Source organism: Callospermophilus lateralis, chromosome 8 (assembly GCF_048772815.1).
Source record: "Callospermophilus lateralis isolate mCalLat2 chromosome 8, mCalLat2.hap1, whole genome shotgun sequence".
Lineage (NCBI taxonomy): Eukaryota > Metazoa > Chordata > Mammalia > Rodentia > Sciuridae > Callospermophilus > Callospermophilus lateralis.
In genome coordinates, this window is record NC_135312.1 from 97,890,958 (window position 1) to 97,917,458 (window position 26,501).

General features: G+C 34.4%; 1 protein-coding gene across 7 annotated transcripts in view; it reads right to left on the bottom strand.

The window, feature by feature from the left end:
* Positions 1–26,501, bottom strand: part of Pdlim5 (PDZ and LIM domain 5) — a 595,024-nt gene that overhangs the window by 40,710 nt on the left and 527,813 nt on the right. For 6 of the 7 annotated variants that reach the window (XM_076864855.2, XM_076864850.2, XM_076864849.2 and 3 more), the window contains one exon: positions 11,533–11,720. In XM_076864855.2, the coding sequence (XP_076720970.1) occupies positions 11,533–11,720 (188 nt within the window). Of the gene's footprint in view, positions 1–11,532; positions 11,721–18,006; positions 18,139–19,078; positions 19,223–22,040; positions 22,161–26,501 lie in introns of all 7 variants that reach the window. The other variant, XM_076864856.2, reaches the window with a different exon arrangement.

A 26,501-nucleotide genomic window follows, 5' to 3' on the forward strand; every position in this document is an offset into this window, starting at 1 on the left:
GTAGAAACAGTAATTTCCTTTCTCACCCCTATCTCCTTTAGACTTCAAATAAAAGATAGAATTTATATCCACTTATAACTGAGATGCACATCATTCAGTTTTGATCTAATCAAATCTCACAAATATATCTGAGTCTTCCTTGAAAAAAGAAAACAAAGAATATATCAGATCTCTCCAAAGCTCTCTCCATAATGAAGTAAATAAGCTTGTCTTTATTGCTAAAATGTAGCATATACCAGAGACATGGTATGATTAAGCATAGAATGAACTAGAATTTTATAGCTAAACAGTCTGAATTTCAAGAATGAAATTTAGATACAAAGAACATGTTTCTTGAAACAAATCTTAGCAGTTGCCAGGTACCTAGTTTATCTTATCTGTCCAAGGATGGAATCTTTTCTATTCTATCCCTACTACTAAAGAGATCTAGTCTTCTTTAAATATATATTCACTGATGTTATTATCTTTATTACAGGAAAATACACTATTCTGAGTCTAAATTACTAGGGTCATCTCACTATAGGATTCTGCACAATTCCTTTGACTTTTCTAAAACTGTTTCCTCATTGGTAAGATAATGTGTATTTTAATTGTAATGATATTACTTAATGTGTACTCTGAATAAAGATAATTTTTGAAATTCAAAATATCACAAAAAATTATTACTACCCCAGTCAAGGATACCCAGAATTTCATAGTTAAACGAGGTAGTCTGTTTCCTTCTGGGCTGTACACTGTATTCATGAGTTCCAAATCCCCAAATGGGGGATGGTGAATATTCCTCCAGACAGGGTGCCGCGGGAGCTAAAGTTAACAAGGTACTTATTTTAAAATGGGACTTCATGCCTTTTTTTCCTTTTTCATTTGACCAAGAAATTTCCTTTGTCCTCCAAAGATCTTGAACTGATCAAAACCTTTATTTTATCATTTATATTATTTCTTACATTTAAAAAAACACAACTTACATTTAAAAAAAGTTCTATGTTAGCTAAGAGTCCTTGCCTTTACCACATATTATGACATCTTCCTGTTTCATAAAAAGCAGTTCATTAATAAAAAGCTTAATACACATCACCTGATTAATATAAAGGGAATGACACTTAATAATAAAGCAGGGAAACTGATACTTTGTTCAATATGGAGTATCAGAGGTCAAGAATATTGAGTATTAAGAGAAACAATACTACTGCGTTTGGAGGATGTCACCATAATATCGACTAATTTTCCTTGGAAAAATTCCTGTCTCTATGGATACATTTAATAATAAAAATACAAAAAAGGCCCCTGATTTCTTGCCAACCTCAGGGGACAAAGAATAAACAGGACTCAACTGGAAGCTGTATGTACGTACAATTAGAAAAAGCATGACAGTGGTAATACATGCTGTAAGATGAGCTAATGAAAACAGCAAACAACATTTTCAGCACAGCTAGATAAAACTAAATACTGGGGAAAAAAACATAGCAAAGTGTTTTATTCTAAATGGCTCTATGAAATAAAGCAGCACTGTTTTCTATAGAAAATGATAATTGGGTGTTAGCAAATACATAATTCAATGATTTTTGGTCAAGAAGTTATAACTTATTTATTATAGATACAGTGTTAATATATTTATTAAGCAACATTACAAATATCATATATTGTGAAATTGAGAAATAAGAAAATGTTATTTAGGGGAAATAAATACGCACACAAAGAAAAGCTGCATAAATAAAGTAGATAGATTATAAAAGTAAACTTTCGCTTATTTCTCAAGTACAGTACAAGATGCAATCAATCCAGATTTGTATGTAGCAATGTGACACATTACATTAAAAAATATAAATATATATTCAACCAATTTTCTTTGTCATGGTCTGAATTGCTGAGAACAAAGTATAATATTCCTTTGAAATACATAGGGGATTGGTTCTAGGATTCCTGCACATGCTCAAATAGTATTTGCATATAACCTAAGCATATCCTCCTGGGTACTTTAAATCATCTCTAAATTACTAAAAATAACTAATACAACATAAATGCCATATAAATAGTTGTTATACTATACTATTTAGGGAATAAGAGCAAGAAAAATATCTGTATATGTTCAGTGAAAATGCAATTTTTTTTGGAATACTTTCCATCTCAGATTGACTGAATCCACACAGGAGAAACCTCAAGACACAGGAACTGACAGTATGGTTCCTCTATGAATAAAATCGTATACCTGTGTTTTACAAGAAATGCTGCTAAATATCCCACCAGGAATCATTGCATTCCAGTAGGGATATATTCTAAGTACCCAGCAGTTTTGGTCCCCATAGAATTATGGCCATATCTATTGCTACTACCCAGAAATATTCATTATCACATTTCTGTACTAGATCACTTCAACCACTTCTTGCATGGCATTCAGGACTCCAATCTTAATTTCTACAGTGAAATCATAATGATCTCTTAAATACATGACCACTATAATGATCTTTTAATAATGCAAATCCGATTTTCCCACTACCTCTAGTTTACAAATCTTTTAATAACTTCCTTTCAGCATCAAGTCCGTTCTCTTATGGTCAAAACTCTTTCTGACTAGGCCCTACAATAACCTATCCAATTTTCCCTCTTGCCAATAGAAATTTCTGAACTACATGTTTTTCCTTCAAGAAGCCAAGTTCTCTCAAGAGTCTTATATGTATTATGTATTGCTAAAAATGTTTAAGGTGGTTGACTAAGTGTGATTCTGTTTTAGGCACAAACACTGAAATCCCATTCCTGAATACAATAAGATTTCACTATAAACAAATATATATTCTACCCTAAGACTATATCCTTAAACTTTATCCAAGTCTTCTTTTCCTCTTTCCATTGATCTCCATGTCTCTGTCTTGGGTTTTGCAATCTGATTTAACTCTTTTTTTTTCTCTGTTATTACTTGTGCTTTGTATCCAAACTTAATTTGTTCACCTTGATGAAACAAGTGAGCCTATGTCCCTAAGGTTCTCTCTCTGCACTCCATTGTTTGGTTCCTATGTACAGTAAATTTCCATATTCTTTGAGGGAAAAAAATATAATTTTTTTCCTATTACAGGACTTCAGAATTATTAGTATTTTGAAAAATTACTGAATGGAAGTACTGTAATATTAACTACAATACAGCTTATACTCACAAACTTTAATTCTTATGTGAGTTCAATACTTCATGAGATTGGAGTCTCTTCCTCAAGCAATTTAGTATTTTTAGTAGCTGCCTTTGGCAGACAGTACTTCCATCTTTCTTCAATAACTGTTACAGGAATTTCAGGTCTAGTAAGAGAAATTGAATGCTGTACCCCTCAAATTGAATAAAGAAGATCTTCGAAATAAGAAAAACTGATTTATCCACTTATTCTCTCAATGACATTTACTAAAGGCCCACAAAAACTGTGCCAGGTATTGTTCAGGGGCTATAATTAGTAAGACTTGGTTCCTGTTCTTCATGGGATGTAAAAATAGCGGAAAAAGACACATATGTAAATAATTAAAATAAACACGATAAATGTTATGATAAAGACATTACCAAAATTTTGTAGAAGCATAGAGAAAGAACAGGTTAACAAATGGTTCAAGTAAACTTCATAAAGAAGGTGATAAATGGTCTTCAAGGGTGAACAGGAGTTTCTCAGGGATGGAAAGAAAAGCATTAACAAACAAACAAAAAACCCACTTGCATTAAGCACAGAGGTGTGGAACCAAGCAGTGGTATGAACTCTGAAGTCAGCATTACTGGACTATAAGAAACACAAGAACAATCTTACAAAATAAGGCTGAAGAAGATTGGCCCAAGGCTGCAAGGTGACAGAGAGCCCTATTATGAAGGCAAACAGTTCGCCTGGGCAGCAAAGTACTTAAGATGTTGTCAAGCAGTAAGACACATGACAACTGTTTTGCTGGATAGTTAACAGTGAAAACTATTAATACTATGGAGAAAGGAATACAGGGCAGACACTTAACCTCTTGAGCATTCTCTAGGTACCTAGGCACTTTGATATGGTATACCATTGGTCTTCACAACAATGCTATAAGAGACTTTTCTTAGATCCTTATTTTAATAAAGATACTGCAGGCTCAAAAACTCTAGCCTTTTAAAATTCTTAACCCACAGGGCACACATTCCTGTTCTTTAGAACTACCATCAGTCAGAAAACTAGGTTCAATGAACAATGGGGCTGATCTCACAAGGCACTGGTTATTTTCTTTTTTTTTTTTTTTCATTGGTTGTTCAAAACCCTACAAAGCTCTTGAAATATCATATTTCATACATTAGCATACATTAGCTTCAAGTGAGTTATGAACTTCCTTTTTTACCCCAAGTACAGATTGCAGAATCACATCGGTTACACATCCACATTTTTACATAATACCATAATAGTAACTGTTGTATTCTGCTACCTTTCCTATCCTCTACTATCCCCCCTCCCCTCCCCTCCCATCTTCTCTCTACCCCTTCTACTGTAATTCATTTCTCACCTTGTTTATTTTCCCATTCCACTCACAACCTCTTATATGTAACTTAGTATAACAATGAGGGTCTCCCTCCGTTTCCATGCAATTCCCCTTTTCTCTCCCTTTCCCTCCCACCTCATGTCTCTGTTTAATGTTAATCTTTTCTTCCTGCTCTTCCTCCCTGCTCTATTCTTAGTTGCTCTCATTATATCAAAGAAGACATTTGGTATTTGTTTTTTAGGGATTGGCTAGCTTCACTAAGCATAATCTGCTCTAGTGCCATCCATTTCCCTGCAAATTCCATGATTTTGTCATTTTTTTAGTGCTGCGTAATACTCCATGGTGTATAGATGCCACATTTTTTTAATCCATTCATCCATTGAAGGGCATCTGGGTTGGTTCCACAGTCTAGCTATTGTGAATTGTGCTGCTATGAACATCGATGTGGCAGTATCCCTGTAATACGCTCTTTTAAGGTCTTCAGGGAATAGTCCGAGAAGAGCAATAGCTGGATCAAATGGTGGTTCCATTCCCAACTTTCCCCGGAATCTCCATACTGCTTTCCAAATTGGCCGCACCAATTTGCAGTCCCACCAGCAATGTACAAGAGAACCCTTTTCCCCACATCCTCGCCAGCACTTGTTGTTGTTTGACTTCATAATGGCTGCCAATCTCACTGGAGTGAGATGGTATCTTAGGGTGGTTTTGATTTGCATTTCTCTGACTGCTAGAGATGATGAGCATTTTTTCATGTACTTGTTGATTGATTGTATGTCCTCCTCTGAGAAGTTTCTGTTCAGGTCCTTGGCCTATTTGTTGATTGGGTTATTTGTTATCTTATTGTCTAATTTTTTGAGTTCTTTGTATATTCTGGATATTAGAGCTCTGTCTGAAGTGTGAGGAGTAAATATTTGTTCCCATGATGTAGGCTCCCTATTTACTTCTCTTATTGTTTCTCTTGCTGTGAAAAAACTTTTTAGTTTAAGTAAGTCCCATTTGTTGATTCTTGCTATTAACTCTTGTGCTATGGGTGTCCTATTAAGGAATTTAGAGCCCGACCCCACTATATGTAGATCGTAGCCAACTTTTTCTTCTATCAGACGCAGAGTCTCTGATTTGATATCAAGGTCCTTGATCCATTTTGAGTTAACTTTTGTGCATGGTGAGAGGAGGGGGTTCAGTTTCATTTTGTTGCATATGGATTTCCAGTTTTCCCAACACCATTTGTTGAAGATGCTATCCTTCCTCCAGTGCATGCTTTTAGCCCCTTTATCAAATATAAGATAGTTGTAACTTTGTGGATTGGTCTCTGTGTCCTCTATTCTGTACCATTGGTCCACCCGCCTGTTTTGGTACCAGTACCATGCTGTCTTTGTTACTATTGCTCTGTAATACATAGTTTGAAATCCGGTATTGCTATACCGCCTGATTCACACTTCCTGCTTAGAATTGCTTTTGCTATTCTGGGTCTTTTATTTTTCCATATGAATTTCATGATTGCTTTATCTATTTCTACAAGCAATGCCTTTGGGATTTTGATTGGCATTGCATTAAACCTATATAGAACTTTTAGTAATATCGCCATTTTGATGATGTTAGTTCTGCCTATCCATGAACAGGATATATTTTTCCATCTTCTAAGATCTTCTTCTACTTCTCTCTTTAGGGTTCTGTAGTTTTCATTGTATAAATCTTTCACCTCTTTTGTTAGGTTGATTCCCAAGTATTTTATTTTTTTTTGAGGATATTGTGAATGGAGTGTTTTTCCTCATTTCCGTTTCAGAAGTTTTGTCGCTGATATACAGGAATGCCTTTGATTTATGCGTGTTGATTTTATATCCTGCCACTTTGCTGAATTCATTTATTAGGTCTAGTAGTTTTTTTGTAGACCCTTTTGGGTCTTCTAGGTATAAAATCATGTCGTCCGCAAATAGTGATAATTTAAGTTCTTCTTTTCCAATTTTTAAGGCACTGCTTATTTTCTAGCAAAGCAATAATTTTCATTTTGTGTATGATAAAATTAAAATTAGCAAATTAATGTATTCCAACACATAGTGGCTCTTTGTGACTAAGACTGGATTTATGAAAAATATTTGACTATATTGGTAATATTTTATATATATGTTTATATCCAATGATCTAAATTTACCTAATCTGGTATCTATAGAATCTAGGAATAGCATTACAGAGCAAGTTAGTTCACCTACATAAACACAAAAACATATTTTCAAATTTTACCACTAAATTTACAAAGGTTTTGAAAATATATTGAACCTCTTAATAACTATGTACAGCATATATACAACTATATACAACATGAAGCTTTCTTACATAAAATTTTAATAGAAACAAATATAATAAATTTAAATATGTTTACAAAAGTACATATGCTCAATTTTGAAAAGTATCAAGAAAAATCTCACCTTTGATATATTTTTCTAGTTTCAAGACAATGTTTCTAAAGGGACTATTATATCTTGTTCACGTTAGTAGTGTTGCCAAAGACACAGGGCAAAGAGGTAGGAGTTTCCTAGCTGACATGAAGCTCAGGCTTGGATTCTTATTTCTCCTGTATCTTACTATTTTCATCAAGACTATGAATTTTTGAATACTTGGCATCCTAAAATATTTAGCTTTTTGTGAGTCATTGGTAAGCATGATTGTGTCTGTGTGTGTGTGTTGGGGCGGGGCGGGGGCGTGTATGTTAAACTATACTCCTGAGAAAAAGCAGATCATCCAATCTAAACTACAATACTGATCCATAACACCTAGTTTCTAGTTATCAACTGGTTTAGCATTACAGTGTTTTTGAAAGATTTCTGCCTACCACAGGCAATGTAACACCACGAGTGAAATGATCTAAGATCGAAAGTCAGAATTTCTGTGGATATAACAGAAACCTACGACAGGCTCATAATGCAATGGTAGGTCTTGATTTTTTTTTAATATTTATTTTTTTAGGTGTAGATGGACACAACACAATGCCTTTATTTTTATGTGGTGCTGAGGATCGAACCCGGGTCCCGCCTGTGCCACAATCCCAGCCCCTAGGTCTTAAAATTTTAATCAAGCCTTTCAACGCAGTCTTTTTTGTTTTGTCTCATTGTTTTCAAAATGATATAAGTCACCACTCAATAAACAAAAGTATGACTAAGATACTTCTTAAAACTGGTAACTTTAAACTATTTTTTAAATGTAAAACACAGTAAGAAAAATGCTTTACTTTTTGTCCCAAAACATATCTGTATGTGTGTGCATGTGTGAATTTACATGTACATGTAAATACACTAAAACCAGATTTTTATAAATTCAGAATGTTAAAAATAATACATTAAAATATTCTGGTATTTTCTATTCCATGCTATTTTATTTTTTTTAAATGCTGGCTACATAGGAGAATACAAAATTTCCAACATGTAAAAATAATTAGTGTTTGAAGAGACAGAAGTGCTTATTACCCTGATTTCATCATTACACACTATATACATGTATTGAATCATCACAGTATACCCCATAAAGATGTACAAATATTTGTATCAATAAAAATAAAAAATAAAAACGAATGCTGGTAACAATCCATTAAACGGATTTTAGAATGAACCAAGTGGATCACAGACTATAATTTAGTAATTTTTGATCCCCTCTCTCCCATCCACCTGGACCAATTTTTTAATTTATTTTTTGGTACTGGGGATTGAATCCAAGGATGCTCTATTCTGAGTTTCACATCCAGTCCTTTTTATTTCCTATTTTGAGATAAGGCCTGGCTAAGTTGCTGAGGTTGGCCTTAAACTTATGATCCTCCTGCCTCAGCCTTCTGAGTTCCTGGGATTACAGGTGTGTGCCCAATTTATAGAAATTATCTTAAAATGATTCAGTGGTAATAGTTTTTGGTAATCTGTCAGGGCTGGGGCAGGGAAAAGAATCCAATCTTTTTCCCTTTCTCCTTGACACTAGAGGACAGCCATCAATTAGCAAAAGAAAGAACCTGTCATTCTCCATGTGAAAGAAACTTGCCACTTGCCTTCTTGCTTTATTTGGCCCTGCCCTAGCCCAGTCACTCACTTTTTTAGCCTTGGCTTGGCACTGTTTACAGAGGTGAACTGTGAGGTGCACAAGATCCCACAAGGAGACAGCGATCCTCCTCTAAATCAAAGAACTTTAAACTTGTGTTAGGAAGCTCTTGAAACTAGCCAAGACTAAGTCAGAATAGATTTTGAGGTGTTGTTTATTTTTAAAAATATGGTATACTTCTGGGTGGGTGGAATAAAAGAGCTTGAGAGGCTGGGAATTTTGTGTCCTTAAAAATATTTTACAAAATAATACAAATAATTAATATAACAACTTATTAAGAACCTATTTCCAACACCTAGAACAAGATAAATAGAAGAATCTCAAGAAATATTTTCTGACTTGAGCTAAGGATTATGATGTAATTCAACTATGACTTCACAATGGGAAACATTTTCTTTTCATAAAATTGTTACATAATCTTATATAATATATAATGTTTTATACTGTTATAATTTTGCTCACATTAAATTCACTTAGGTTTTCTGGAAAAAAGCAAAATGTTTCAAATACTAACCTTATGAATCATGATTGCAGTTGCTATGATTTGTCTGCTTTGATTATTAAAGAAAATTAAATTAGATTAAGAGAAGAAAGGATTCTGTCGCCCTCTTGTGGTAATTTTGTTGTACTGTATTCCCCTGGAATTCCATATCAATAGATTTCTTTTAAAGAATCATAGCAGTTATTTTGATCATAAATTCCTGAACTTTCTAAAGCAGTACATATACTTTCTTTTATGAAATTGAACCAAATTCTATTTCAGTTCATGATATCCCTAGCTTTTCCCTCCCACTTTTCCCTCTTGTCCTCCCTCCCCTCTCCCATTCTCTTTCTACTCTACCAGACATCCTTTTACTGGCCTATTAATTTATATTTGATTGGTTCTTTTTACCTATGTATAAAGGCAAGGTTACCTGTTATACATTTATACATGCACATAACATAATTTTCTAAAAATTAATCTTCATTTCCTCCCCTTACCCATCCCTCCACTCAGCCTCTTGAACTCCTACATTACTGATCTTTCCTTTATCTTTATGTTATCCTATTTTCCTGTCTCCCTTTCCTTTATTATACTCTAGCTTCTGCATATTAGAAAAAAAAATTCAACCTTTGAATTTCTGAATTTGGCATATTTCACTTAGCATGGTATTCTCCATTTCCATCCATTTACCAGCAAATGCCATGATTTCATTCCAAAAGCAGTACATATACTTTTGTTCTCTGGTACAAATAAACTTTTTGCCCTCCCTTCAGTTTCAAACTCAGATATTTGGTATTTTCCTTGCTGTTTTACAAAAAATTATTCTGGTAGCTCTCAAATACCACACATACCCAAAGGAATTTTTCTGAAAGTTACTTTTCACATTAAATGCACATACAAAATAATTATACTGAATCTCCATCATCATACATAGGCTTTCAGTGAATGAAAATAACTCAAAGTGGCTGAGCTTTGCTAGCATTTTCTCCTCAATAGGTCTTGCTATCTTGATAGTTCAGAAATTTCAGAGGCAGATAATACTAGTCCGAACATTTTATGTTTTCAAATGTAATAAAACAATTTCTTCTTTAAGACAGTCTAGATTTTACATAATGTCTTATCCTGTCTCTCTCCCAACACCAATATATTCAGAGCTCTATGTCTGCAGTTTCACACTGATAGGTTCAACCAACAGCAGACTGGAAATATTTCAAAGAAAAAATTTGTGTTTTCTAAACAGGTATTTCTTTTTTCCCTCCAGTCATTAAGTTAGAGATGATTTAAGTATGCAGGAGAATGTAAGAAGGTAATATGTGAATACCAAGTCATTTCAAATAAGGCACCTGAGTATCTGCAGATTTTGGTATCTGCAAAGAATCAGGGAACAACTTGGATACTGAGGGACAACTTGGATACTGAGGGATGATTGTACCTCTAGCTTTGTTGAATTGGCAACACATAACATAGGCCACTGTGAAATAAACTGTATAAATAATGATGACAAGGTTCTGAACCAAGGCAAGGCTTTGATGACAGAAAAAATTTGAGAAATATTAAAAAGAAACATTTGATATTAGTTATTGTGAGTATGGGTGTAAGGCAGTTATCGAGTTTACATTCTAGCTTTGGTGACTGAGTAGACCTTTTGTTCCCCAAGATGGAAAATAATAGTTTCAGACATGTGGCATTTAAGGTGCCACCAGGGGACAGCAAATAGGTCAATGTGTTTGAGGACATGGAGTTCAGCAGAGAAAGGATGGCAAATCATCAATAGCTAGATAACAAATAAACATGGAGAGTGAAAAGAGATGAAGTTGGGTTTGGGATTAGCAACTTTCAAGCAGAACTTCAACTTCCTGTTAACGGAGGCATATATAATGATAAACTTTGTTCGTCTTGTGAGAAAAAGGAAATGCTTTAGAGTCCCTTCCTTTTTTACATCAGAAAACTGAGGGTCTAAGAGATTAAATGATTTTACTTAAAGCTACCATCTGTAGAAGTAAATGAGAATTCAGCTTTCCAGGTTGTGCCCAAGGTGTTCCATCCTACCATTCAAATATTCTCTTTCTAGTATTATGTCATAATTATTCTGCTTCATAATTATTCAGAGAACAAGAAGTAAAAGATCCTTTCTTCAATAACTGTTTCATAGTTATTGATGCTTTTGTTATTTGTATATATCATTAAAACCAAAATGCTACATTTTTAAGCAATATAACTGATTATCAAATAATATGCTAAATTTACAAGTCAAAACATGTTTCATGAGTAATCTGAGAAACAGAGAATGCCCAATTCTATAATTATAAATAGCAAAGGGCAAGTTTATTATACAGAAAATATTTATGAGACACTTCACAGAGCAAATAGCTACAGTTGTTCTTTATTGTCCTTTCTGAAGCTTAGATGGTTGAAAATAGGATTCATTAGCAAATTCTAACATGATCCCAGCACACATTTTCCTAATTACACTCACTTAGAAAAGCAAGGAAGAAGAGATTTCTCTGAAATACCTGCTTGGTTTGGCCGTTGCCAGCTTGGTGACTTGATGACACTGGTGGATCCTACGGGCTTGAAGGCAGCAGCAGTTGTGAGACTGGCCACCCCTGGCCTGCTGGAGCCTGGGCTTTCCAGAGTCTCTGGCATGCTCCGAGTTGAAGCTGCTGATGAAGCCAATTGCTGAGAAGGCTCCTGAGAATTACTGTAAAGGAAAGCAGGAAACGGTTTTGGTGAGAGCATAGCAATCTAATTGAGCAATGACCCTTTCTTTTCCAAATCTATTGAATGTTTAAGGAAAACAAAATATTAATCAATTTAAAAAGTTCTAAAATCACAACAGGGATTGCTTCTCTTTGAAACAGAAAAAAAAAATGTAAAGAAAAAGAAGTGGCTCCCCTCCCCCCCCTTTTGGGAACTCTCTTTAAAAGGTTTACCATGAGAGAGTGGGCTATTGAAAAACATAGAACCAATTTCTTTAAATGATAAGAATCGCCCATCTCAACATTTCAGAAAAAACATCTATATTAAAATAATACATTACTGGAGAGCCCCTCATAAGCTCTATGAAATGGAATCCATGTTTCCCCTTCTGCACATTCTTCTGGTATTTTATGAACTGTTTCCTGATACCTCACCAGTTACTGTTTTCACTTGCATGCTCACTCATTCAGTAAAACCTAAACCCTACTCTACTGCCAGAGTTACACCATGCACACAGAATAAACAAGAAGCAACATACCCTGCCTAACACGATATGTCCTGTATTCTGGATTCCTAACACTAAGAAGAAAAGATTCTAGCCTACCATTATTTTCTCTCAACCAGAGTTATATGCTTAACAGAAGCCTTATCTCTGCTGGTTCCGGTTTGGTTTAGAAAATCATATGACTTTTATTATCACTTTTTATTTACAATTTTACATAGAACATCTCCAAAGGAAGTAGCAATTTGAGGTGGCCCAAACTATAAAATACAGACTTTGAAATGACAAAATATGATAGTGGTTATTTTTCCAAAATGAAATATAATAATAATAACAAAACAATACTTCTTACAGCTAAACTTTTCAGTACTGGTAGCTTAAATAAATCTATGCACAGAAACTCTCTTCCTTCACTAACTGAAACTGATAGCTGGAAGAAAAGACTTATAAAGATAAGGTACTATATTAATGTCTTTAGTAAAATAAATATCCTCAAATTATAAGTAAAGATTTAAGTAAAGATTACTTCAATAAAAAGAATTTTCAAATTCAATTATGTGTACTATACTACCAAATGAACCCTTCTGGCACCTAATTTGCCCAATTCCTCTTGAATCTCTCCTGACACCTAATATAGCAGATATGTGACTGCCTATCCTTAGGCATATAGGAACTTGACTGGTAAACTGTCCCCAACAGTGAAATAAAACTTTCTCTCAAAGACAACAGTGGCTTACCATGCCTCAACTTTTTTTTTTTTAATTAAAAACAATTTATACCATATAGATACTTTCTTTCTGAGACTTTGGAATTCTGATGCGTATAACAAGCAATTACTAAAAACCTTAGGTACTTAGACTCTGACCGGCTTATCTTGTAGATAACACTTGGCACAGTTTGCCACAACTCCTAATTGAAGGAATTAAGTACATCCCACGAGACTCCACTGGGAGAAGACTCTTGTAAACCTGAGCCTTATTTCTTATAGGCGTGTCCCATGCACCTTTTTCCTTTATTGATTTTGTTTTATATTCTTTTGCTATAGTAAATCATAGTTATGAGTTTAACTATATACTGAGTTGTGTAGGTCCTTCTAGTGAAACATGAAACCCGGGGTAGTCCAGGGGCACTTCTGATATTAAACAATTTTGAAAAATCATATTAAAGATACTTTAACTTTCTTGAAATACTGTACCGTATTCTTTTTAATTGGTGCATTATAATTATACATAATAGCAGGATTCATTATGCCATATTTGTACATGGATATAACATAATTCCATTGAACTCATTTCCCACCACCCTTAACTCTTGTGCTTACTCTTGTGCTTGCAAATTCTAGTGTAACAGAGTCAGAGCCATCATCTTTGACTATTTCTGATCAGGTTAATGAGAAACTTGAACATGCTTGCCGTTAAAATAGACTATACAATGAAAAACTTACAGTATTTTTTTTTTTTTTTTTTTTTTTTTTGTGCTAGGGATTGAACCCAGTGACACTCTACCACTGAGCTACATCCCCAGCTCTTTTTCATGTTTTTTTAAATTTTGAGGCTGGATCTTGCTAAGCTGCTCAGGCTGGCCTTGAATTTGTGATCGTCCTGCCTTAGCCTCCTTAGTTGCTGAGATTATAGGTATGCACCACTACACCTAGCACTTTGATTTTTATCATACATAAAAAGTCTTTGGGGCTGGGGATGTGGCTCAAGCAGTAGCGCGCTCGCCTGGCATGCGTGCGGCGCTGGGTTCGATCCTCAGCACCACATACAAATAAAGATGTTGTGTCCGCCAAAAACTATAAAATAAATATTAAAATTATCTCTCTCTCTCTCTCTCTCTCTCTCTCTCTAAAAAAAGTCTAAAATTATATTCTTAATGGGAATGTTGAACCCTATTATCAGTAAAGGCAACATAAAAAGCATTAGTGGAAAGAAGCAAAAACATCTTTGATTAGTGGTTAAATTGACACCTTTTAAAAGTTTTATGATAAATTATTTTTCTTCTCCAAGCCTCAGTTTCGTACACTTCAAATGAGGATAGTACCTTGCTGGCTAGATTCCCATGAGACTTTGCTGTCCATGTACAAATTTACCACAATGAATCCCACTGTTATATTTAATTACAGTTCACTAATTAAAAAAAAAAAAAAGAAAGAAAGGGAGACCAACAGAGTATAGGAAGGAGATCAGGGGAGAAAGGGGAGAAAAAGGGAAGGTACTTTGGAATAAAGTGATCAAATCATGTTATGTGCATGCATAAATAAGTCACAATGAATCTCACTATTATGTGTAATTATAGTATACCAAAAATCATTAAAAAAGATTTCCATGAGGCTTAAATGGGATAATTATATAAAAGTATTTAGCCACCTCTAAGGCACAGAATGTGGGATTAACACATGAAAAGGATAATTAATGTATTCAAATAATACAATTAAGACTTATTTTCAATATTTTTATAAAATAATTTTACGTGTGTATGTGTGGTACTGGAAATTGACTCAGGGTTTTATACTTGCTAGGCAAACATTCTACCACATAGCTACACCCCCAGACCATAACTAAATAATTTCTGAAACATACAACAGAAGTAATTTTCATTCTAGGTTTAAATTATTCATTTGGATTTGACAAAATAAAAAACCCTAATAATCTAAATAGTCATAGTTCCAAGGAAAAAATTTATGACCAAGCAGTACTAGAAATTTATAAATGAAACAAAAGTTACAAACTGAAAATAACAGTTTTAATGTTATATGAAGAAATTAGAATTTAATTCCAGGAGAATTGCCAAACTGTCTTAGAAGAGAGTAACCAGGATAATAGGAATTCAATGCCAAGCCTAATGGATTCTGGTTGTGAGGATTGGTAATACTAGCTCAGGGTATTAAAAAAACTCAAGAGAAGGATGAGCACAATCCTCGTATCTGCCATGTGGATTCACTCTATGTGGCTATCTTCTCTTTGCCTGATGCCAGTGAGTCAAATCTACTGATTTGGTTTGATAATAGATTTGGTTTGATAAAAGGAAGTACTTCCTAATATGTAAAATTATCCAAAGGAAAACATTTGTTCCTAAGGGTGCCTTTCATGAGAGCCCTGTCACCAGAAAGTATGTAAGCAGAGCATGGAACCATTAAGAAGAAACAAATGGACCATTAAGAAGGCAGAGGGCTAAGTTACAGCTCAGCGTGGCTTTCAAAGCCTTCTAGGCAAAGTGACAATTGATCTGCCCAATCATAACTATCTCTCTGTCACAGAAACTGTATTCTGGCCATCTCCATTCTCTGCCCCAAATTTTACGTTTTCCAGGCATTATATATAGTAGGTACTTCTCCTACCTCTCTGTATCCATAGAAATTCTACTTATAATAAATAGAACAATAATACCCATCTTGCACTTATATTAAGTGCTCCATATTAAGCAATTAATGCATTATTTAACACTCAAGTTTCTAGAGGTAGAGACATTCCTTTTAATTCATGGCATTTATTAACCATATGACATATAATTTTACATTGATTTGTAAAAGATGTTTTAAAAATTATCATTAACAATAACTTCCTTATGTATCTTGTCTCCTCCCTTACTTATAAACTACCTGAGGTTAGGGGCTTTTTTTGCGACTTTGGGCATATTACTTAATACTAGTAAATTTCCTCATTTGTAAAATGTTATTAAAATACTATCTTTATTCCAAGGTTACCGTAATTAAATAAAATACTAAATAATAAACATTAAGTGCTTGTTGGCACAATGTCCAATGCAGAGTCTATGCTCCAAAAATGAAGGACTATTATTTCTACATCCTGAAATACCTGTCTAGTTCAGTGGTAACAAGATTAGTAATAAATACATTTACTAAATTAACACTCCTCATGTAACAATTCTGCTTCTAAATGTAGTCTATGGATAGTTTTAAATCTAGGATCTTGATCCCAGACACAATTTTGCTTCCTCAATTCAATTTTAAATAACATGATAGTTTCTAAAATTCCCATGGGATAAGTAATCACATAAGCTTAAAAATATTTTAATTTTGGTTATATCCTTTGTACATAAATTGGTATATATTCTCTCCCAATAGGCCTGAGATGTTTAAATCTTAAACTATATTCTTTAGCTATAAAGGGCTTAAAGTCGATTATAAAGAATCCATAAAAGTACAGGTTATAAGCAAAAAAGTTTATGTTTAAATTCACAATTAATGAGAGGTTGACTTTCTTTTGGAGAAACAGATCCCTAATTATTTAAAACATTTAGTGTAGTAACGGATGAATATTAGACTTTGTCTTTATTAATATTAGACTTTATCCGTCACTCATCACATATCTAAATATATGATGCCTCTCTTTTAAAAATGTACCATGTCTTTTTTCTAATTTTTAATTACTGCCTGCTATTTAAAGAAAACATATAAATATTAGGTATGGTGTGCTACAGATGAAAGAATAATTAGGACAGTATTGGCAATACTGTTTTATTTGGGGAGCAAATGTTAGTAACCACTGGTAGCAAAATAGCCTAAACTTAGTAACTAATTTGTTAATGGAGTATGGCATTGTTACCTAGATTGCTATCTTATTTCTGAACTCATGATTCAAATATATTCTTTCAAAATTTAAATTATTTAAGGTGCACCAACTTCTATGCAAAATAAAATTCTTTCTAAAGGATTCTAGTAAGAAAATCAGTATAAATTTCATAAATACTTTTGGTTAATATCACAGATACTAAGAATTAAATATGATCATTTTCACTAGTCTGCCAAAAAATCAAAAACTTAAATGAAATAATAAATTAATATGACTTCTAAAGTAGAGTTTTTGTTTCCAAAACTGAAAATGGAGAAAAATATACTAATAGAGAAAGCAAAGGATTCTTTTCAAAACTGAGCCAGTGAGGAAAAAAGAAAAAGGAATAAAAGTTAACTTTCAGTGTCAGCAATCTGATTTATCTTGAGTTTATATTCTTTTCTCATATTTGTTTAACTATTACAACAAATAAGTTCAGGTACAAATTGAGAACATTTTGGGAGGTGGCACAACATGTAGGGGCCAAGTGGAAGGAAGTTAGTTCACTGTGAGCCCTTTCTCTCTCTTTCTCTTTTTTCTCTCAAGTTTCCTGCTGTCATTTGTTGAGTAGTTTCTATTGCCATGCACATCCCACTGTGATGTTCTGCCTCACCACAGGCCCCAACTCCATGAAGCCAGCCCACCATAAACTAGAATCTCTGAGACCATGAAATAAAATAAACTTCTCCTAATAAGTGTTTATCTCAGATACTTTGTCATAGAGCTGTAAAGCTGACTTACACAGCATTTCCCAGATAAGGTGAAAATTAAGTTGCTTTTTCAAGGAAAACCTTCATGTTTAAGAACTAATAAGACAGTAGCAATTAAAAATCAAATTGTTATTTTTTTCAAAAGGTATGTCTTATTAAACATTTGATTATTCTAATACAGTTATGTCCACGCAATAAAAGACAGGATTCCACCATAATATAAGTACTGGCATAATTATTCATAATTTCATTCATAAGCAAATATCAAGTGTACTAATGAAAGATATCACAAAGGATTAAAAGAGGAGTTAATAGTCATACAAAATAACATGCCTGTGTATTAGCACTACATTGAAATTACAGTTAATTCAAATTTGACTACAAATCAGCTCAGGGGTTTTCTCATCTGGTCTGTTAATGTGGTGGTTAAGTGTCAGGGAAAGCCGTGTAGCAGTGTCCTTACCAGCAAAACACCACCTGCCAAATCCACCCCCACAGTACCTTGTTTGCTTAACATGGACAGAGCCGGTGGATCTCCTGCAGGACTGGAGATGGGAAAAAGCTAGAGGCTTGAAAACAGGGTTGATGCAAAGTGCATCCAGCAGAGAGCAATAGTTTTCAGGACTGGAGAGCCTGGTAAGCATTTAGAAAGATTTTTAAGTTAAAAAATTGCACTACCAAAAGCAAAAAGTAGTTTTTTTACGTCTATGATCTGAAACTTTTCCTCTGAGAGTAAGTGTGTGGAGGAGAAAGAGGGAAAGGAAGCACTAAGCAGTGAGAGCATAAAGGAAGGGCCATGAATTAATTCACTGCATGCTATTACTCATTAATATAAAATTAAATACGTTTTCACCAAAATTGGGCATAACAATCTTTTATTTTTTATTTTATTATTTAAAAAAAAATGAGGGGGGTATATCCGGAATTGAATCCAAGGGTGCTTAAACCCTGAGCTCCTTTTATCCCAGCCCTTTTAATTTTTTATTTTGAGACAGAGTCTCACTAAATTCCTTAGGACCTCGAAAAATTACTGAGGCTGGCCTTGAACTTGAGATCCTTCTGCCTCAGCCTCCCAAGCCATTGTGTGCCGCCATACCTGGCAAGACAATCTTTTGAAAGCATTTACACTATGAAGACTACAGAAATTATATAACATAACAAAATCCTACAAAAAATTTTTACTTTTTTAGGGTGGGAGGAGGAAGGAGTGCTTTGAAAAGTTGTTAGGTTTTCATTCACCCCCAAATGGTTTGGGGAGAAGAAACATCAATAAAAACTTATGTCACATTTGATTCTGATTCAAATATAAAAAATGAAAACTGTAAACACCCTAAAGTCAACAAGAACATGACAAGTGAGAAATATCATATATAAATAGTAGCAATGGAAAGAGATAAAAAGATGATTTTTTCAAACAATGCTAACAAATACCATGGGCTTTACCCACAACTCAGATAAAACATCCACTGTACCATGAAGAGCTCAGAGCAGAGCTGTGGCTGTTCCAAATGAACAGTTCTCTGAAGCAGACGAGGCCACATCAGACAGACACTGCACATGCAGTTAGTTCTACCTGGTTTTTGTAGCAATGACAGCAGACACGGTAGCAGCTGCACTGCTCAGAGCTGCAGCGCTGTATCTAGCAGGAGAGGAGAAGGAGGAAAAATTTCGAGAACCTTCCAAAGAACCTTCTACATTTCTTGTGGAGCTGCTTAAACTGATAAGTAAGGAAAGAAAAAAAGATAGGAACACAAAAAGAAAGTGAGAAAAGGTAGCAGAATAAACACAAGATAGGAACTGCTCTATATTAATATTTAGGTATTATAAAAGTACACAAAGTCAGAGGTGTAATAGGAGCTTGAGTCATTTATTTACTGTGGCCATGATTTCTCTAAGAAATTAAAATCTGAGGTACAATCCTACATTAAACTGTTTTTTTACATAGGAATGCTCTTGAATGTTCACTGTCTCTAGTTTGATTTAAAATTAAAACCATCTAGCACACATTTGAAGACTGACTTGCAATAACTAAGTAGAAAATAAACCTAAACATAAAGTTGAATTTCCATAAGCAGCAAGAGAAAGGTAAGTGGATTTTCCCAAAGAGTCCTTATATCAGGAATATCACCTTATAGATGATGCATACCAATAACATGACAATTTAAAGAGACTTCTCTGTTTTCAGGAAAAACAAGTACGCCTGTTCAGATGCATCAATATATAATTTCACAAACAATAAATAACTGTTTAAGGTATTGGGAGCAGAGTTCCTTTTTTTTTTTTTTTTTTTTTTTTGGTACTGAGGATTGAACCCTGGGGTGCTTAACCACTGAGTTGTATCCCCAGCCCTTTTTCATATTTTATTTAGAGATAGGGTCCCACTAAATTGCTTAGGGCCATGCTAAGCTGCTGATGTTTAGGCTTTGAATACATGATCCTCCTGCCTCAGACTTCTAAGCTGCTGGGATTACAGGCATATGCCATCATGCCTGGTGGGAGCAGAATTCTCTAGGGAGGGCAGGCAGCTTTGTAAAAATAAACAGTAGTTACAGTGAACTTGATCAAAACATCAATTTTTGAGCAATTTCATATTTCTATTTTCAGTTAGCTCTGAAAAGATTTTTAAACACTGGTATACAATTTCATCTTCAGAACCTTTATACTTAAAATAATAATTATTTTCCCTTGGTCTCTTAGATAAGGTTATACACCTGAGCAGGAATTAACATTCAACATTAGGACTGCAATGGTTTTAAAACTGGTAATAAAAATCACAGTTGAGGGCTGGGGTTGTGACTCAGAGGTATAGTGCTCGCCTAGGATGCATGAAGCACTGGGTTCAATCCTTAGCACCACATGAAATAAAATATATTGTGTCCACCTATAACTAAAAAATAAATATTAAAAAAAAATCACAATTGAGAATTTAAATTACACAGTGTAAAACTTATCTCTCTCTCCTTTCGAGTATAATTTATTAATGAAAAACATCACCATACTGTGAACACTTTTTTCAGAAGTTTGTGACAGTGGTTATCTCCAACACAAAGTAATCATGCACATGACAAACTTAATACAGGTTAATGAAAGCTCACACATCAGAAACTGAAAGGGCAGACATAAATCTTTTCTCCCTATCATAACAATTTGATAAACCAATTTGTTCTTGGTTCCATACAACTTTACAAACCATTGGAAGAAAAATTAAAGGAACAATCTATTTCCAAAAAAATTATACATAATTGTTCATGTCTGGATGCCCCAGTGGCGCTATCAGTTAGTGCATGGTACTTATACAGAACTGTTCATGTATAATTTTTGCATGTATTCATTAAACTGAAGGTATGGTTAGGTTTTAACAACTGTCATGAATGGCTAGAAAAGAGAGAAAGGAAAGAAGCTATCGATGGCAGTGTCAGGTAATATGAATATTAAGTGACATTACCAAGAGATGCAATTTTTAATTAATTAATTAATTAACTTTTTTGATGAACTGGGGACTGAACTCAGGGACACTCTCCCACTGAGCTACATCCTCAGCCCTTTCCATTTTTTATTTTGAGACAGGGCCTCCCTAAATTGCCCAGGCTGGCCTTGAATATGTGATCTTTCTGCCTTGGCCTCTGGAGTAGCAACACTGTGCCAAGTGATTTAACTTTAGTTTTTGAATCACTCTCCATCTTTGAGGCAAGGGTTACCTGTGTGTGAAAAATAATGGTGAATAATAAGAACTAAAAACTTGGGCTAATAAAAAGTCATATAAAAATATATCAGCTGGGGGCTGGGCTTGTGGCTCAGCGGTAGAATGCTCGCCTAGCACATGCAAGGCGCTGGGTTCGATCCTCAGCACCACATAATAATAAATAAAATAAAGGCAACTACCTAGGACATGTAGTTGCTACTTTAAGAAGTGTGGCTACTTGTCTACCAATATTTAACACCTGAGGAGTTGCAGGTGAGTGAGGCTCACTCTTTTATAGTTGTCTATCTATAACTAAAAAAAATTTTGGAAAAAAAAAATCAGCTAAATTATCCTGTTCCAGGAAGAAAAAAGGAAACTTATGAATTTATGTCATCATATTGTGTCAAATAATAATATAAAATGATTTATTCAGTGGAGTCTGGCAGTATCTTATAAGCACTATTATTTACCTAAATATACTTAGAATATGTCTGAGAGCTTGGGATCATATGACAACCTCTCTTTCTCTCTTTTAGAGTTAAAACCTCTAATTCAGAAAAGCAGACCTATGGTAATCTCAAAAAGTTGCCCTTGCAAATCACAAAGTAAAGCAATAAAAGACACCAATTTCCAGATTATATATTAGAAGTTAAAACCAAACACAATATATATGCAAAATATAAAATCAGGGTGAAACAGTGTTCTGAGGCCAAGTGCCAAGTGTTCTTGTCTACATGTTAAAGATGTTAGTTCTGCAACTGATGATCACCTTTTCTTTTTCAGTCAAACAGTTTTAGTATTTAGGTTCACCACCAGCACTGAAATTTAGACATGCCAAGAAGGAAGACTCTACCTAGGACATGTAGTTGCTACTTTAAGAAGGGTGGCTACTTGTCTACCGATATTTAACACCTGAGGAGTTGCAGGTGGGTGAGATTCACTCTTGGGTAGATCTTCTAGAGAACTGTCAAACCTAAGTTTTCAAAAGTAAAATAAACAAAGCAAAGGAAACATTAACAAACAATACAGGAGGCATTCATCATCTGTAGTATCTCTTAAGAGTATACCATAATGTTCAATCCTAAGAATACTGCTGATTTTTTTAAACTTCCTTATTCTGCAAGAGGTTAAAACTAAAACCAACATCTCCTCCTACACAAAGTATGGGCTATTCCCCTTCCAAAGCCTTTAACATGGCAACTTCCACTTGATAAAAGACAGTGCTTAAAGGGAGAAAAGATGGTAATTCTTATTTGCTGAATGAGAATACTTTTAAGAAAACTTAGGGTCCAACAAATAATAAGTTGTCCAATGCCATTCATACAGTAATAGTCAGATGAAATTTGCCTGTACTATTTCCACTACATAACACTCTCTGCATCTTTTGGTGCAGCTGCCTGAAATGTGTCCTTTCAAGTCAAAATGTTGTTTTTGCAGACCTGAAATTACAGGGATGTTGTTTGTCTTGATGTTAACAAAGCACTGTAACCAGTCACACAGGAAATGGTCATAAGCAATTGTGGTGCTTTTTTTTTAAACTTTGTCTGACACCTGTACCAATTTTTCTTCAGAATGCCAGAATTAAAATTTAGAATTCCAATTAGCTAAAAAAAAAAGATGAAAAATTCAATATCAGATTCAAAGGAAGAAAGCACCAAATATAATATTTGGGGGGAAAATCAAATATGAAAAAAATAACTTTTTATGCTAGGATATATAAAGAACTCAAAAAGCTAAACACCACAAAAACCAAATAACGCAATCAATAAATAGGCCAAGGACTTGAACAGACACTTCTCAGAAGAGGACATATAGTCAATAAACAAATAAATAAAAAATGTTTATCATCACTAGCAATTAGAGAAATGCAAATCAAAACTACTCTAAGATTTCATTTCACTCCAGTCAGAATGACAGCTATTATGAAGACAAACAACAATAAGCGTTGGAGAGGACGTAGGGAAAAAGGTACATTCGTACATTGCTAGTGGGACTGCAAATTGGTACAGCCAATATGGAAAGCAGTATGGAGATTTCTTGGGAAACCTGGAATGGAACCACCATTTGACCCAGCTATCCCTCTCTTAGGTCTATACCCAAAGAATACTTAGAAATAGCATACTACAGGGACACAGCCACATCAATGTTTATTAGCAGAACAATTCACAATAGCTAAACTGTGGAACCAACCTAGATGCCCTTCAGTAGATGAATGGATAAAGAAATTGTGGCATATTTATACAATGGAATATTACTCAGCAATAAAAGAGAATAAAATCATGGCATTTGCAGGTAAATGGATGGTATTGGAGAAGATAATGCTAAGTGAAGTTAGCTGATCCCCCCCACACCCCCCAAAAAATGCCGAATGTTTTCTCTGATATAAGGTGACTGACTCATAGTTGGGTAGAAAGGGGAGCAAGGGAGGAATAGAGAAACTCTAGATAGGGCAGAGGGGTGGGAGGGGAAAGGAGGGGGCAGGAGGTTAGCAATGATGGTGGAATGTGATGGACATCATTATCCAAAGTACATGTATAAAGACATAAATTGGTGTGAACATACTTTATATACAACCAGAGATATGAAAAATTGTGCTCTATATGTGTAACAAGAATTGTAATGCATTTCGCTGTCATTTATTTTTAAAAAATCAATAAAAAAGAAAAAAATAGAATGGGCCAGTCATATTAAACTGACTTTTAAATTGGAAAACTAACACAAAGATAAAGAAATAGAAAAGGAGATCATAAGATCTAAAAATTCTAATTTTTCATTTATAATAGGTCTTACCTTTACTTAAGTATTGAAAAATTTAAGCAATTCAAGAAAAATTTTATGGTGGAACTAAAATATCATTAAAGAGGTAGACAGAAAAAGTTAAAAGAATAAGAATTATCTACAAAATGACTCAGCAAACAATGGCTTAAAAGCCAAATACAGCCCACCATCTGTCTATGTATGGCTTATGAGCTAAAAATGGTTGTCATATTTTAAAATGGTTAAAAAAATAAAAAGAATATGTCCTATTATTTCCAACATGAACAACATATGACATTCAAATTTTTTTTAAAAAAATTTTTGTTTTAGTTTTTAGTTGTTGATAGACCTTTATTTATATGTGGTGCTGAGAATCAAACCCAGTGCCTCACACATGCCAGGCAAGTGTGCTATCGCTGAGCCCCAGCCCCAGCCCCAGCCCCGACATTAAAATTTCAACATCCATAAATAAAGTTTTTTTGGAACACTGATGCACTTTTATTTAAAATCCTATGACTATTTCACACTACCCAGAGATTACTGCACATTACATGGCTTACTATCTGGAACTTGACAGAAAAGACAGTTGCTGAGCTTTGTTCTAGAGAACAATTTCCCAACACAGTTATCAGAGTTAACTTCTAAAATATAAATCTTGCTGTGTCTGTTCCTTAGACCTTCTGGTACAGCTATATGGATAACTATGATCTTTGGCTACCTGTTCTTCATTTGTTCTTCATTCACAGAGCTCTTTCTTTCCCTCTCTCTTGCTCCCATGCATCTGGCCTTTCATCTCTTCTCAAAACAGACCACACTTCTTCCCACCTCAAGGTCTTTGCAGAGTCTACTACTTCTCATTTTCAAAACCCCTCTCTCTATCATACCTTCACTGCACCAATTCATAAGCATCCTTCTGGCTCAGTTCAAATGCTGCTTTTTCAATGAGGTACCTCTGCAATTCCCCAAATCACCCACATTTGTCCCTGCCATATGCTTTCATGGTACTCTGTTCTTTTCTTGATAGAATTTGTCATTACTGTCATTATATAATTTGTGTGGCTATTTAAATTCAAACTCCCTCTGTAGACTAGAGGTTCCCTGAGGTCAAGGGTCATGATATTTACTGATATAAATTAAATATAATACAATGCTCACCATAAAGAAAACAAATAAATATTAACTAAATGCATAAGTGAAATTTATTGTTTTCAAATACAGAACTCATGATATTTGTATATTTTCTTAGAACATATTTACACCTTCTAGAATGTCACACTACAGACTAAATTTGTATTATTGCCTAAGTAAGGGAGAATGTGTGATCAACCAACGAAATGACCAGAATTCAAAATACATGAACAACAATATCCCTTAGAAAATTAAAAAAAAAAATCTTTTTTTAAACATTAAATTGTATACTTTATTTATTTATTTATTTTGAGAGAGAGAGACAGACAGAGAGAGAGAGAGAGAGAGAATTTTTTAATATTTTTTATTCTTTAGTTTTCGGCGGACACAACATCTTTATTTTTTTGTATGTGGTGCTGAGGATCGAACCCAGTGCTGCGTGCATTCCAGGTGAGCACGCTACCGCTTGAGCCACATCCCCAGCCCCATACTTTATTTATTTTTATGTGGTGCTGATAATCCCAGCAGCTTGGGAGGCTGAGACAGGGGGATCACGAGTTCAAAGCCACTCTCAACAATGGTGAGGCACTAAGGAACTCAGTGAAACCTGTCTCTAAATAAAATGCAAAATAGGGCTGGGGATATGGCTCAGTAGTTGAATGCCCCTGAGTTCAATCCCTGGTATACCCCCCTGCCCCAAAAAAGAAAGAAAAATTTAAAAATCATTGATATTTTAGGAAAAAGAAAATATAAAGAATCACCAAAATCTACATATTGACAAATAATGAGGAGAGGAGAAGTTTTAAAAGAAGGAAGCTGAAAAAGTTAAGTCTTGCAATATTTCCATGAACTATGATGATTGGAAAAATTTGAGTACTACTTGAGAACAGAGTTCATATATTTCATGAAATAGTTTTAAAGCCAGATTTCCAAGTTTCTAAACAAATGTACTTGGGAGGTTTCCCATGTGCTATGCACACTGATTACCTATTTGTTACTTAGCCAGTCTCTAAAAATACTAGACTTATGACAAAATCTCAAACTTCTTTACTTAATATGGAACAGACATCAACATCTATTCTTATTCTGACATTTCCTAATATTTACTCCTTTTAGGGTTAGAAGAAGCTCTGATTAATGACATGTCTGCAGCAGCCAAACTTTCTGCTTTGTCTATTGCTTAAGTGAGTTTTCATTTCTCACCAGGGAGAGATACGGAGGCTTTCTCCTTCTCAGACATGTGTGCAGAATTGGGCTTGCAGCCTTTTGGCCTGCTTTTCTAATGAAAAATGACTTAGGAGAAATGAGCAAAAAAATTATTTGTGTGCTGTGTCTTTGTCTGCACTGTTTTCTTTTAAACATGGACCCATACTAACAATGTGTTCAGGCAAACCAGCCATGAGGCTGTTCATTTACCATTATTATCATC